We start from the raw sequence: 14,476 nt of genomic DNA, 5'->3' as shown, positions 1-14,476 counted from the left end.
TGTATTGCACACCAAACCCAACGGCATAAAACAATATACCAATGTATATTTTGGCTTATAAAAACTACAGCATGTAATACTCTTTATCTTATTGATTAATTTAATCTGGTATGGTACAATCATAATCTCAACATGCAGAAATGTAAAAATGCTCTTTATAAAAGGGAACTGGGAGGTAGACAACACAGTTTCACAAGCACAACCGATGCAGTCTTTGGTTTTGTTTGCATTAATGCTCCTCAAAGGTCAAAAGTTCATAGTTGAGATGACAGCAACCCCAACATGTGTCAGGTATTCACGGACTGATGCTTCGTCACTAGGGGCAACATCACCCTGATGATCTGGCATGAGTCCTGCCTCACAGGCATGTTGCCATAGGTGACAGTTGCCCACAATACCCTGTTTTCTCAAGTAACCTTGGCGACAGAAAAGGGGTGGGTTACGACTAGGGGCATAAGGAAACAGGATTCTGTGTAAAAAGGACACATAGAGACACATCATTCATTATTACGACTTAGCAAGAACCAATAATAAGAAAAATCCTCTGGGTAACTATTTAAAATGCACATGATCTTCTTTCTTTACTTTGAAATTGTACTGAGCAGCATAAAAGGGCCTGAGGTCAGTTTGGAGGCAGTGCTCAAGGAAGCGTCTGAGAGGTTGGCTGTGTGATATGGGCTGATCCCACTCTGTCAGAAAGTCCTCCACCATGTGATGAAGCACCTCAGGTTGTGGGAGGGGCCAGCAAACTGGACAGAAACATAAAGGTTACACTTTGTTTGTGGTAGGGACATGAGAAATCATGCTTCAAGATCTCTCCTTTGTGTTTACTAATCCATGATTATACTTACAATCTGTAATCCACAAGTCTGTGAAATCATACATACTGTTTCTAAAATTGAAGCCAATTTATCATGACATGTACTTAATGTAATGGCTTTAAAAACAGCAGACATCTTCACCTGTAGGTAGTGTGTTGTAGTAGTAGAGGACTGGATGGAGGAAGTTTGACTTCCAGGTTTGGTCCATTAAGATTTGGCGTGGCCCGGACCTAGAGTATCAGTGCTGTTCAGTCCATACTGCATGACCAACACCAGAAGACCATGTTCTGAGACATGCCGGCCAGATAGAGCCGACAGCTGAGACAGGGCCTGTAGTGGAAACTCCTCTATATATTCACTGTGGGACCTGTGGAAGGAAGGATAACAGAGAAAAATGTAAACAATCACATAGATTAAAGAGTCAAACACTTTTGCAAATAGTTTAATTGATAGGCGAGCTTTATGTATTATATGAATGTCCTGGAAGGTGCCAGGACACCCGGAAGAAATATTCCGGGTTCAATACAAGTTAAGCTCAATCGACAACGTATGTAGCATAATATGGATTACCACAAAAAATTATTTAGACTTGTCCCTCCTTTTCTTTTAAAAAAAGCAATTACTGTTTCTGGGTTACAGTAATGCACTTACAATGAACGTGAATGGAGCCAATCTGTAAACATTCAAATACTCACTTTTTCAAAAGCATAGCCACAAGACATTAACGTGATAAAATCACTTACTAAACTTATTTTTCTGTGTAAAGTTATAGCCAATTATACAACTTCATTATCATGACGATGTAACGCCATAAAACTTCACATTTCTTCCTTTAAACCCTCCAAAAATTAGCCCCACTTCCATTGAAAGTGCCACACTGTAACTTTGAATTTAGTTTTTTTTTAATTATTATAATCTTTTTATATCCCCTTTTCTCCCAATTTGGAATGCCCAATTCCCTCTGCTTAGTAGGTCCTCGTTGTGGCGTTGGTTACTCACCCCAATCTGGGTTGCGGAGGACAAGTGTCAGTTGCCTCCGCTTCTGAGACGTCAATCCGCGCATCTTAATATGTGGCTCATCGTGCATGACACCGCAGAGACTCACAGCATGTGGAGGCTCATGCTACTTTCCACGATCCACGCACAACTTACCACGTGCCCCATTGAGAGCAACCCAATTCGGTTGCTTAGGAGACCTGGCTGGAGTCACTCAGCATGCCCTGGATTCGAACTCATGACTCCAGAGGTGATAGTCAGTGTCAATATTGCTGAGCTACCCAGCCCCCAGAGTTGAGCTTTTTTTATAGAAAAGGAGGGATGTGTCGAAATATATTTTTGTGGTAATCAACATTAGGCCACAAATGTTGTCGATTGAGCTTAACTTGTTTGAACTCCGAATACTATTTTAAGGGACTCCACCTTGAGGTTTGATGCTTCACACAAAAACACCAACTTGTCCTGTCTGTTTACCTGCCCAACTATCAGACAGACCACATCAAGAAACCCTGAAATTCAGGTGCATTTTTGTATTTATTTATGAACTTTTTACATTTACATTTATGCATTTGGCAGACGCTTTTATCCAAAGCGACTTACAGAGCCCTTATTACAGGGACAATCCCCCTGGAGCAACCTGGAGTTAAGTGCCTTGCTCAAGGACACAATGGTGGTGGCTGTGGGGCTCAAACCAGCATCCTTCTGATTACAAGATTATCAGTTATTGTGCTTAGACCACTACACCACCACCACCACTCCGGACAAACTTTTTCTGCTAAATAAGAAATATAAGACTAATAAAAAATAGTAAAAATAAACTTGATACAAAAAGTTTGTCAAGACAAAGTTTGATGTTTGTTGAACTTTTTTTGATGTTTGCTGGTGGACAACATTGCGTGATTTAAAATGAAAAACTATTAATTTCTCTGTATGTACATACACCACCGCTGCCACTCAGTGCCCAGCTACGACGAGACTGCTCAAATTTCAACCACGCCTTTGAGCTGCAACTCGCATAGTTTCCATTAAATTTGACCCAAATCATTTTCAAAGGACATAGATTATTAACTATAGCCTTGTTCATTCTTAAAGAACTGCAAAACCTTGGGTACATTTTGAGTGTACAGTCAGCCACCTGAACCGCATCAACACGCATACATTCATCGAAAATATTAGTTTACCAGTGCGACTCCCTTAAGGCATCAAAGACGCGCTCCCGACACGAAGGCAGTTCCAAAAATGTGGTATCTTATTTATGCTGCCTATTAAGATATCTCGTTTTGGACAGATTCTAAGGTATCATCATATGTATCCTTCCCTGGGTAGGTGATCCCAGAATGCACCGTGATGGGCTTAGTGAAAAATAAATCTACTTAAAATCCATTAAAGTTGAATAGTATATATAAAACGTAGTTTAAAATGATAGAAAACTGATTATTTATGCCAAAACGTGTGTGTGCTATACGTATATATGCAGAGGTTGTCACCTTTGTAGAGTGTTCAAAATTGGTCTCTTATGAGGCTCAATTTCAGTTAGGATGGTCACTATGTTTTGGGTACAGTCCTTAAGACAGAACAGCCTGAAGGTGTGTGCCAAGTTTAGTGGATATAACTTGAAAGTTTATTATGAGTCATATTTAATAAGTTTTGTCTTTGTTTAGGATTTTTGAAAACCCCTAATAAGCCTAAAGTGAAGATCAGTATGTTGGCTTTTTCAAACCAACCTAAAGTCAAATTGAATTGATATGCTCAATGCCCATAGATATGCATTTGATATGCATTGATATACATTTCTTACCCTCTGAGAAGAATAATGTCTCCAAGAACTCCAAACATTTGGTAGGGTCCAGAGGCTTCATTCACCCTCTTGAGAATCAAGGACTGCAGCTGATTGGTGGGTAATTTTGTTGCAGGCCAAGCAATGTTATGGTAACGCTGCTCCAGGATTTTATGAACAGAGCGCACTACAGTGGAAAGCCAGAGGTACTTCAATATTACCTCTTACATTCTCAAAAATAACTTTATATTATTTAAGAGTTCCTGTAGCTTAACTGGTAGAGCATGGCGCTAGCAATGCCAAGGTCATGGGTCAAATGTCAAGGGAGATGTAGACCTCACCTGTGTAGCAGAACCCATGAACAAACCCACTAGCAGACATGTGATAGTCTCTGGAGTGGGCTGCTGTACCCAGAACATACAGGTTGGGGGTACCTCTACCTTCATACCAGGCAGTTACCCCTGGCAACCGACCCAGCCCACCACTGCTCTGTGGTGGTCTTGCTGATCTTGGTAAATAATGATAGTATAATTTGAATAAATAGACAACGGATCACTCTGTCATATGGCTGCCTGAGTGAGAAGTTATCAGTGTGGTAACCAGGCAGATTTTGGGCTGTGACCGTTGAAGTCTTGCTGCCATTTTGATCGTCAAGGAGTTCAGACAGAGTTAAAAACAGCTGCTCTTTTCCACTTCTTTTCTTTCCTGCTTTCCTCATTCCTCCATCTCTTCCTAGACAGACAATGGCAATTTCCTCCAATCTGCCCTCGACAAGACCATCCAGAGGTTTCAGCTGGTATGTGTCCAGTAACTCATTATTGACCACCCTACAAACAGAGGAGTTCTGCTTAGAACTGAAATAGTGAATTTAAATAGTCATAAATGGAATGTTTTGATTCATCCAGGTTATATGGGAAGATTCTAAAGGTCATTAGAAAAAATTTATAGTTCTTTTCCTGGATGTTGATTGGTCAATGCAGCATTCCTGCCATGCTCAAATAGGAGACATGTGTCTCTGCAGAACAAATATGGGCGTTTTCCAATCAGTGGGCGTTTTCAAACCAGCATGGGCATTTTTCAACCTCCTTACATGATTTTCCTACTACATTGAGATTCCCTATTTTCATTGGATAGTTGAGAAACACCCATCCTGATTTGAAAATGCCCATTTTTGTTAAGCAGACACCTATACTTCTAAAATAGAGTGCAACAGTGCTCACCCACTTTTTCAGCCATCTTGTTTCCAGAAGTACTTTCTCATTAATTTTTTTCATAGGGATATTTTTAAATCCTTCATAAAAGAGTTCTAAGCCAAGAACCAAACCAACCAGCTCCAAACCACAACATCACAAACATTGATTTGAAGCAAAAAAGGATTTGAAAATCTGACAAAAGGACAAAGGTTCAAGACTGTGTATTTAATGTCTTTAATGAGGGAATTAATTAAAATACCATGAAGAATTGGGAATGATGTCACTGAATTAAAACCAGAGACTATTTAGCAGAGACGAGCCACTTCTGTTAAAATGAATGGGACAAATTGAACTAAAGTCGTGCCTTACAGATAAAAGAGCCAATCACCTTTTAGAAACATATATCAGATGTATTCTAGATTTTTGAAGGTTGATACAAATAGAATTTACATATTTAAAATATATTGCAAAATATTTAGTTAAATATACATATGTAATTATTTTGAAATTGTAGAGTCAAGTGAACGGTCGCTATTGAACTCTTTTGCTATGCTTTTTTCCACGATTCTCTAATTGAAGGATCGTTTCCCATCAGGATCATGGGTGGTGTAGTTCTTTACCCAGAGTTCCGCTTTTAAACATCTTTTTTTTTTTAAATAACATTAAAATAACGCGGACCTATGACTTCAGTTAAAGCATACTGTACCATCGATTAAAGGGAGAGTTCACCCAAAAATTACAATTCTCTCATCATTTACTCACCCTCATGCCAGGATGTGTATGACTTACTTCTGCAGAACACAAATTAAGATTTTTAGAAGAATATTTCAGATTTGTTGGTCCATACCATGCACCATTTTTGAAGCTCCAAAAATCAAGTCAACATAAAAGTCATCAATATGACTCCAGTGGTTAAATCAATGTATTCAGAATCTATATGATAGGTGTGGGTGAGAAACAGATCAATATTTACAATAAATTCTCCTTCCTGCTTACCGTCAATCTCCACTTTCACATTCTTCATGCAAACACCCCCTACTGGGCAGGGAGAAGAATTGCGAGCAAAAATGGACTTAAATATTGATGCGTTTCTCACTTACACCTATTTATATCACTTCTGAAGACATGAAATTAACCACTGGAGTTGTATGGATTACTTTTATGCTGCCTTTATCTGCTTTTTGGAGCATCAAAATGTTGGCACCCATTCACTTGCATTGTGAGGACCTACAGAGCTGAACTATTCCTCTAAAAATCTTATTTTGTGGTCTGCAGAAGAAAGAAAGCCTCAGATCAATTTTCCCAGCTTGTATAGCTCATGCGCATGCGCGTTTTGAGATTGACGCTCAATGTTTGTATCTAAACGGTGATTTGCTCTTTTACCTGTAAGCCGGGCCTTCCTTTCAACATCCATTGGCCGTTGGGCGCTCAGAGCTCCTTGGTTGAGTGTTCCAATTTCTCCCATTATTTTAAATAGAAGTGGCCCATCTTTGCTAATTCATCATTGATATTACTCAATTTAGTTTTATGGATATTTTTCATACAATTGAAATGCGTGAATAAAAAAACAAAATTGTTGTTGTTATTAGTTTGGTTATGTCTATAGAGGATACTATTATATTTAATTTGCTAGTGCAGTATAAACAAACAAAATATCTTAACTGGTAAATATTATATGACGTATTGATGCATAAAATAGATTCAAATCTTTCAGGAGTTTTGTTTTTCACATTTCGGTTACACGGTTCTAGTCATTACCATTAGTAAATGCTTATCATGAAATAACAATAAACAATATTTTACAGCATTCATTAATTGTTAGTTCATTTTACAGCATTTACTCATTATTAGTTAATTTTGCATTAACTGATGTTGATATATTCAACTTCAAATGTACTTAAACAATTTACCGGTACAGTAATGTAGAAATGATCATTAACCAAGATGAATAATTCTGTAAAGTATTGTTTATTGTTAGTTCTTGTTAAGTAAAGTAACAAGTGACTAGCCTACAAGCTTATTGTAAAGTGCCATCAACATTTCTTTATTTTGTTTTTAAGCAAAGGGTGTATTTTAATTGCCTGAAAAATATTAGTCTGTTGTCATTTTCAATATATCTAAAAAAACTCCCTTTTTTCAATCAGCAGATAAGTAAAGGCATGAAACTACACCGTCACAGTTTTGAGGTTTGCTTCACTCTCTGCTGTGTCATGTTTAGAAGTACACCAATGAAGAAACAGCACAGTCATGAAATCAGAGTGCAAACTAAAGAGCCGCCCACAACACAGCGACATTTTGAACTTTATTAACATTTACAGCTTTATAAAACAACATAGCCCTTAAACTTAATGCACTTAATGAACAACATACTTCATAATGGATGAAGACATTTCCAGGTCACATTTTAGTTCTCACCTCATGTGATTCTCATTGCAGATTTCTCTGTAAAAACAGTCATGGTTAGCATACACATGCAGGAACTACATCATCATTTTCACTTCCCATTTCACTAAATCTAGATGGGAAGGAGGGTGTATAAATATGAAGCGAGCACTCTGGCAACTGGATAAAACACAGGATTGTAGGTCTACAGCAAGGAAGCACATAAGGACATCTACGCCACAAGTAAGTACATACTTCAATACTTCATTGACCTCTGTTACAATAGACAGTAATAATATGTGTTAACCAACATTATTGTTTTAAGGATGGAATCCATGCAAAACAAATCAAAGGACGGCCCTGACAGGTAAAAATAGCTTTTAATTTTCATTCAATCACAATAATTGAAATCACATTGGTTTTATAGTGATTACAAATACAACTGAGTTGCATAATTTAGGCTTGAAGTATCAAGAATAACACCAAGAATGGAAAGCTACAAATTATGCAAAGTATAAAATACTCTGATTGGCTTAGAAAACTAATGACTAATTGTCCTGTATCTTTTCAATAGTGACTTGTCTGAGCAAATTAAAGCAGCCACCAAAGACAGTCATATCAGAGCTGAAAACACACAACTGATGCTCAACTACCAGAAAGGACAGATCACACAAACACAGTATAAGGTAAAATTTCAATTCTAGACTTGATGCATAGAGTACTAACGTCAAGAACAAATATGTGTTACTGTAACATGAAAACTGTTTAGATTCAATTAGATATAAAACTATAGAGGGTTTAAAGGAATATTCCGGGTTCAATACAAGTTGAGCTCGATTGACAGCATTTGTGGCATAATATTGATTACTACAAAAATAATTTCGATTCATCCCTCTTTTATTTATAAAAAGGTTAGAAGCAAAAATTGCAGTTACAGTGAGGCCACAAGATGTAAACATTATACATGTAAACATGATTTTAGTGTGATAAAATTGCTTACTGTATAAAGATATATCCAAAAATACAACTTCATTGCCATGACAATATAATTATAATTATTATATATATATATAAATTATTTTTTTTACACAATTTTATTTTATATATATAAAATAAAAGAAATTTGTTTAATATATGTATATATATATATATATATATATATATACAAAAATATATGTATACTATATAATATATAACAATATATATATATATATAATATATATATATATATATATATATATATATATATACACATATATAATAATAAAAAAATTTAAACGAGCTACCAATTCAGACAGGTTTTTTAACATAATGTGGTTTATTACAACGGTATGTGTCTAATATGTAAATATCATGGTACACAAGTATGGTTATCATTCAGTGCCATGGTAAATATATCAAAATACCATGGTATTAGGTGGCAAACTTTGTTTAATAAATTAATTTGTTATTTCTTTGATTAAATCGATTAATTAAAAAAAATATTCAAATTATTATATATTATCTTCTGTATTTTGTTGAAAAAAATATGATATTCCATATAATCTTGTCCAATGGGCTCCTTAAAACAATTTTCAAACTGAAAGCTAAGTATATATATATATATATATATATATATAAAATATTATAAACATTGTGTGCAAAATAAGGTTACAAAATAAATTAGAGATAGCTTTTCACATTATTAGAACAAAAAAAAGTGTAATATTTTGCAGTCTGATAACATCAATCTGTATCACCACAGTACTTTATTTTTGTTAGGCTAACCTAAGCTAACTTCCACTGTACTTGCCCTATCAAGCATACAAAGTAGTTGCTCCATGTTTTTTTATTGTATTTTCTGTATTTCCAGCTTCTGCTGTGTTCCCTGTATGAGATCTACCAAGCGCTTGAGGAAGAGCTGGACAGGAACTGTGATCACCCTGGAGTCCAACCCATCTACTTCCCTCAGGAGCTGGCCAGACTGGGAACTCTGGAGCAGGACCTTGAGCATTTCCTTGGATCTCACTGGAGGAAGAGAGTAACAGTGCCTGCGGCCACCCACAGATACACCCAGAGACTGAGAGAGGTGAGTCCGTACCAAGGAGCATTATGCTGATAATTGAATTGATCTCTAATCATACTCACCCTCATGCATCCCAGATGTGTTCACTTTATTTCTTGTGCAGAACACAAATGAAGATGTTTAGAAGAATATTTCATCTCTGTAGGTCCATACAATGCAAGTGAATGGTGGCCAGAATTTTGAAGCTCCAAAAAGCACATAAAGGCAGCATAAAAGTAATCCATAAGACTCCAGTGGTTTAATCCATATCTTCAGAAGCGATAAGGGTGGTTGAGAAACAGATACATATTTAAGACCTTCTTTACTATAAATAATCCTCCCTGCCCAGTAGGGGCGATATGCATGGCAAATGTGAATCATCAAAAGCAAAAGAAGAAGAATGTGAAAGTGAAGGTGGAGATTTATAGTAAACAATTATTTAAATATGGATCTGTTTCTCACTCAGTCTTATCACATCGCTTCTGAATATATGGATTTAACCACTGGAGTCTTCTAAGTTAATTATATGCTGCCTTTATGTGCTTTCTGGAGCTTCAAAGTTCTGGCTACCATTCACTTGCATTGTATGGAGCAACAGAGCTGAGATATTCTTCTAAAAATCTGTATATGTGTTCAGCAGAAGACAGAAAGACATACACATCTGGGATGGCATGAGGGTGATTAAATGTAATTATTAAATCAAAACCTGTATGACTTTCTCTCTTCTGTGGAACATAAAAGTTGTTAAGCACATTGTACAGTAAAGCATGTCTTTTTCCTCCTATGAAAGCATACAGAGTCCACATGTTGGCCAAAAAGCACACACAAGCGCACACACACACAAACAAACAGCATAAAAGTAGTTCATATGTCTTGTGTGCTATATTCAAAGTCTTCTGAAGACAAATTATAGCTTTGTGTGAGGAACAGATAAAAAGTTAATTGTTATTCCAAGAAAATATATATTCAAATTTATTGTGTCAATGAGCGTCTTTGCATGCATGATCTTTTTCGATTATAAATAATAAGCCGACAACATGTGTGGACATGTTTATGCCTTAAATGTTTCTCTGTTATTAGAGTAAGTAATCAAAGACCGATTGGCACAAATAGATTTTTGGCTGTTATGTACCGACTCATCAAATGTGTGCAAGCCTTTTTATGTTTTGGCATCAAAAGCAGAGAATAATCTGATGATTTTAAATCTAATGTAAAACAGTCTCCTTGTGTTGTCAGATTGTAGCCGATTATTTGTCATTAGCAGTGTATTGGTGTGCATGTCAACATGCTCGGTGATTATAAACGCTGTTGGTTCTTGCATCAAAAGATAGATTGCAACGCAGCAAGTTATTCAACTTAAATTTCGATCTGTCGAATGGCTTCAGAAGTCTCAGTATATACCAAATGAGTTATGCATACTACTTTTATGCTGCCTTTTTAAGGCTTAAAAGACACTGGTCACTGTATGCTTTCATTGTGTTGAAAAGAGCAGCGTCCACATTCTGCTAAACTTCTTCTTTCATGTTCTACTGAAAAAAGAAAGTCATATGGGTTCGGAACAACATGAGAATTTAGTTAAAACCCCCTGGTCATCATATATGAGGATATGAAACCTTATTTTCTGAAGTTTTTCAATTCCGCTCAACATTCTCAATGTAACTCAGCAAACTTTGTCCTCCTTAGATTGGTAAGAACAGCCCGAATCTTCTAGTGGCTCATGCTTACACTCGCTATCTCGGTGACCTGTCAGGAGGGCAGGTACTGGGGAAAATTACACAGAAATCTTTGGGATTGAGTGGCAACAAGGGAACAGATTTTTTCTTGTTTCCTGGAGTGACGAGCCCCAACAAATTCAAACAGTTATATCGGAGCAGAATGAACAGCATTGAGCTAACAGAGAAAGAGAGACAGGATGTGCTGAAGGAGGCCACCAAAGCTTTTGAGTTCAACATTGAGGTGAGGAGGGACCATTTGTGGCAGAGTTGTGTAAGACTGAGAGTGTCGGGAGCAAATGAGAAGCTACACACTGCATCAGTTTGGGTTAAAAGAATTGTTGCCAGCTGAATCACCACAATAATGATCCACTCATAGGCTCATAAGTATCTGCTTATTTAAAATCCAAATAGTGACTTTATAACTTACTGCATTTTATGCACTGCCTGGACAAAAATAAATAAAGTTAGGGGTTTTAAAGTGCAAAGAATTTCTAAATAATATTAAGTGTCATTCCTCTTATTGACAATAAATATTAAAGATTTTTTCAAAAGCTTAATTTCTAACAAAAATAAATACAACTTTGGTTGGCAATTTGCTCATTTTTGTTTATGGATGTAATATTTGCCATGCAGAATAGTATTTTACCCCATACTCCACAATTTTGTTATTTGTATAAGTACATATGACATCTTTCAAAGATAAACTATAGACAGTTTTTCATGGGTCAAATAAGTAGGAGCTAACGTCAAACCTAAATTCTGAGGATGCGTCGCAGACAGCTAAAAAAAAAAATCAATTGACTAATTCTTCCTCATTTACACAACAAAATGCACATTTACATTTATGCATTTGGCAGACGCTTTTATCCAAAGCAACTTACAGTGCACTTATTACAGGGGCAATCCCCCAGAGCAACCTGGAGTTAAGTGCCTTGCTCAAGGACACAATGGTGGTGGCTGTGGGGATCGAACCAGCAACCTTCTGATTACCAGTTTACCAGTTATGTGCTTAGACCACTACACCACCACCACTCTAGCAGGGATACATCTTTAACTTTGTTCGAAATACAAAATTGCTAAAGATTAAACCAAGCTTTTTTCAGAGATTTCAGCATTAAAAAGAATTTCCCTCTAGGAGGAATCTTGTGCTTTGAAATAATTCTCAAATACATTTGTCATTACAGGGGAACTGAATAATCTGAAGCCATCTTAACTCTGGCATTCTCCTTTCATTACTCCAAAATTTTGATGGCTTTTCATTAACTGCCTTATACCATTTGGGTTAGCTTTCACAACCGATTGAAAAACAAATACAATTTATGTATTTCATCATTTACTGCAATGCATTATCATTACAGTAATGAAAATAAGATTTTATGAGGCTCACCCTAAACCCTAATGCCTGTTTGTGTTCTTTCCAAACAGGTTTTTGATGATCTGCAGAAAATGCTGAGCATTACAGAAGAAGCTTTTAGTGAGTATGGAGTAAATATATATGACTTAAATATTAGACATAGCAGTAACCATATACAGTTGAAGTCAGAAACAGAACTATAATTTTGGCAAGTCGTTTAGGACATCTACTTTGTGCATGACACAAGTAATTTTTCCAACAATTGTTTACAGACAGATTGTTTCACTTTTAATTGACTATATCACAATTCAAGTGGGTCAGAAGTTTACATACACCAAGTTAACTGTGCCTTTAAGCAGCTTGGAAATTTCCAGAAAATGATGTCAAGCCTTTAGACAATTAGCCAATTAGCTTCTGATAGGAGGTGTACTGAATTGGAGGCGTACCTGTGGATGTATTTTAAGGCCTTCCTTCAAACTCAGTGCCTCTTTGCTTGACATCATGGGAAAGACCTCAGAAAAAAATTGTGGACCTCCACATGTCTGGTTCATCCTTGGGAGCAATTTCCAAACACCTGAAGGTGCCACATTAATCTGTACAAGCAATAGTGCACAAGTATAAACACCATGGGACCACACAGCCATAACAACGCTCAAGGAGACACATTCTGTCTCCTGGAGGTAAACGGTTTTCGGGGCGAAAACTGCAAATCAATCCAAGAACAACAGCAAAGGACCTTGTGAAGATGCTGGGAGGAAACAGGTAGAAAAGTATCTATATCCACAGTAAAACGAGTTCTATATCAACATAACCTGAAAGGCTGCTCAGCAAGGAAGAAGCCACTACTCCATAACCACCATAACAAATCCAGACTACAGTTTGTAAGAGCACATGGGGACAAAGACCTTACTTTATGGAGAAATGTCCTCTGGTCTGATGAAACAAAAATTGAACTTTTGGACATAATGACCATAATTATGCTTGGAGGAAAAAGGGTGAGGTTTAAACCCTAAAAACACCATCCCAACCTTGAAGCATGTGGGAGGCAGCATCATGCTGTGGGGGTGCTTTGCTGCAGGAGAGACTGGTGCACTTCACAAAATAGATGACATCATGAGGAAGGAAAATTATGTGGATATATTAAAGCAACATCTCAAGACATCAGCCATGAAGTTAAAGCTCGGTCACAAATGGGTCTTCCAAATGGACAATGATCCCAAGCATACCTTCAAAGTTGTGGCAAAATGGCTTAAGGACAACAAAGTCGAGGTATTGGAGTGGCCATCACAAAGCCCTGATCTCAATCTGATAGAAAATATGTGGGCAGAACTGAAAAGGCATGTGCGAGCAAGGAGGCTCTACAAACCTGACTCAGTTACACCAGTTCTGTCTGGAGGAATGGGCCAATATTCCAGCAACTTATTGTGACAAGATTGTGGAAGGCTACCCAAAACATCTGACCCAAGTTAAACAATTTAAAGGCAATGCTACTAAATACTAACAAAGTGTTTATAAACTTCTGACCCACTGGGAAAGTGATGAAAGAAATAAAAGCTGAAATAAATAATTCTCTACTATTATTCTGACATTTCACATTCTTAAAATAAATGAGTGATCCTGACTGACTTAAGACAGGGAATTGTTTTCTACGATTTAATGTCAGGAATTGTGAAATACCAAGTTTAAATGTATTTGGCTAATATGCATGTTATCTTCTGACTTCAACAGTATGAAACCTTAATTGAGCTTTTTTTTTTTAAGGTGTGAAAGGAAATGACGTAGCATCCAGCACTCAGTCAACAAATTTCTCCAGCTCTCCTGTGCTTCAGTTTGCATTAGGTGTTGGCATTGCTATAGCAACTGTTGGAATGGGGGTTTATGCTTTTTGATCCTTTTTATATATATATCATTTCTGAATCATTCTAATACCATGAATTTAAATAATAAGTTTAAGGTAAAATCTACAGATCTTCATTAAACACCAATCATGGCTATTACCAAATATGCACTCAGATTCTAATCAAGTGCATTGATTTCTTTCTCCCAGAGTAAGAACATAAGTATTATGTATAAAGAGTACTAAAATATGCAATTGTGAAATCTAATAAACATTGTGCACTTAAACTACAAAACAGACTCGTGCCTTTTTATCTAGAAGACAGACGTAAATTTGCTTTTATTATGTTTCCATACA

At 36.6% G+C, this 14,476-nt stretch overlaps 1 protein-coding gene and 1 pseudogene across 1 annotated transcript; one reads left to right on the top strand and one right to left on the bottom strand.

The window, feature by feature from the left end:
• Positions 1–246: 246 nt before the first annotated feature.
• On the bottom strand, positions 247–7,207 carry LOC127652363 (FAD-dependent oxidoreductase domain-containing protein 2-like; annotated as a pseudogene).
• An 89-nt stretch (positions 7,208–7,296) lies between these two features.
• Positions 7,297–14,409, top strand: LOC127653123 (heme oxygenase-like). Its single transcript, XM_052139659.1, has 7 exons — positions 7,297–7,412; positions 7,495–7,536; positions 7,744–7,855; positions 9,022–9,237; positions 10,897–11,169; positions 12,354–12,402; positions 14,044–14,409. The coding sequence occupies exons 2-7, from the start codon at positions 7,496–7,498 to the stop codon at positions 14,169–14,171; spliced, it is 819 nt and encodes a 272-aa protein (XP_051995619.1). The 5' UTR covers positions 7,297–7,412; position 7,495; the 3' UTR covers positions 14,172–14,409.
• Positions 14,410–14,476: the final 67 nt, after the last annotated feature.

Source organism: Xyrauchen texanus, chromosome 12, assembly GCF_025860055.1.
Source record: "Xyrauchen texanus isolate HMW12.3.18 chromosome 12, RBS_HiC_50CHRs, whole genome shotgun sequence".
NCBI classification, from domain to species: domain Eukaryota; kingdom Metazoa; phylum Chordata; class Actinopteri; order Cypriniformes; family Catostomidae; genus Xyrauchen; species Xyrauchen texanus.
Note: the sequence above shows the minus strand (reverse complement) of the source record. Positions and strands in the feature narration are given on the sequence as shown.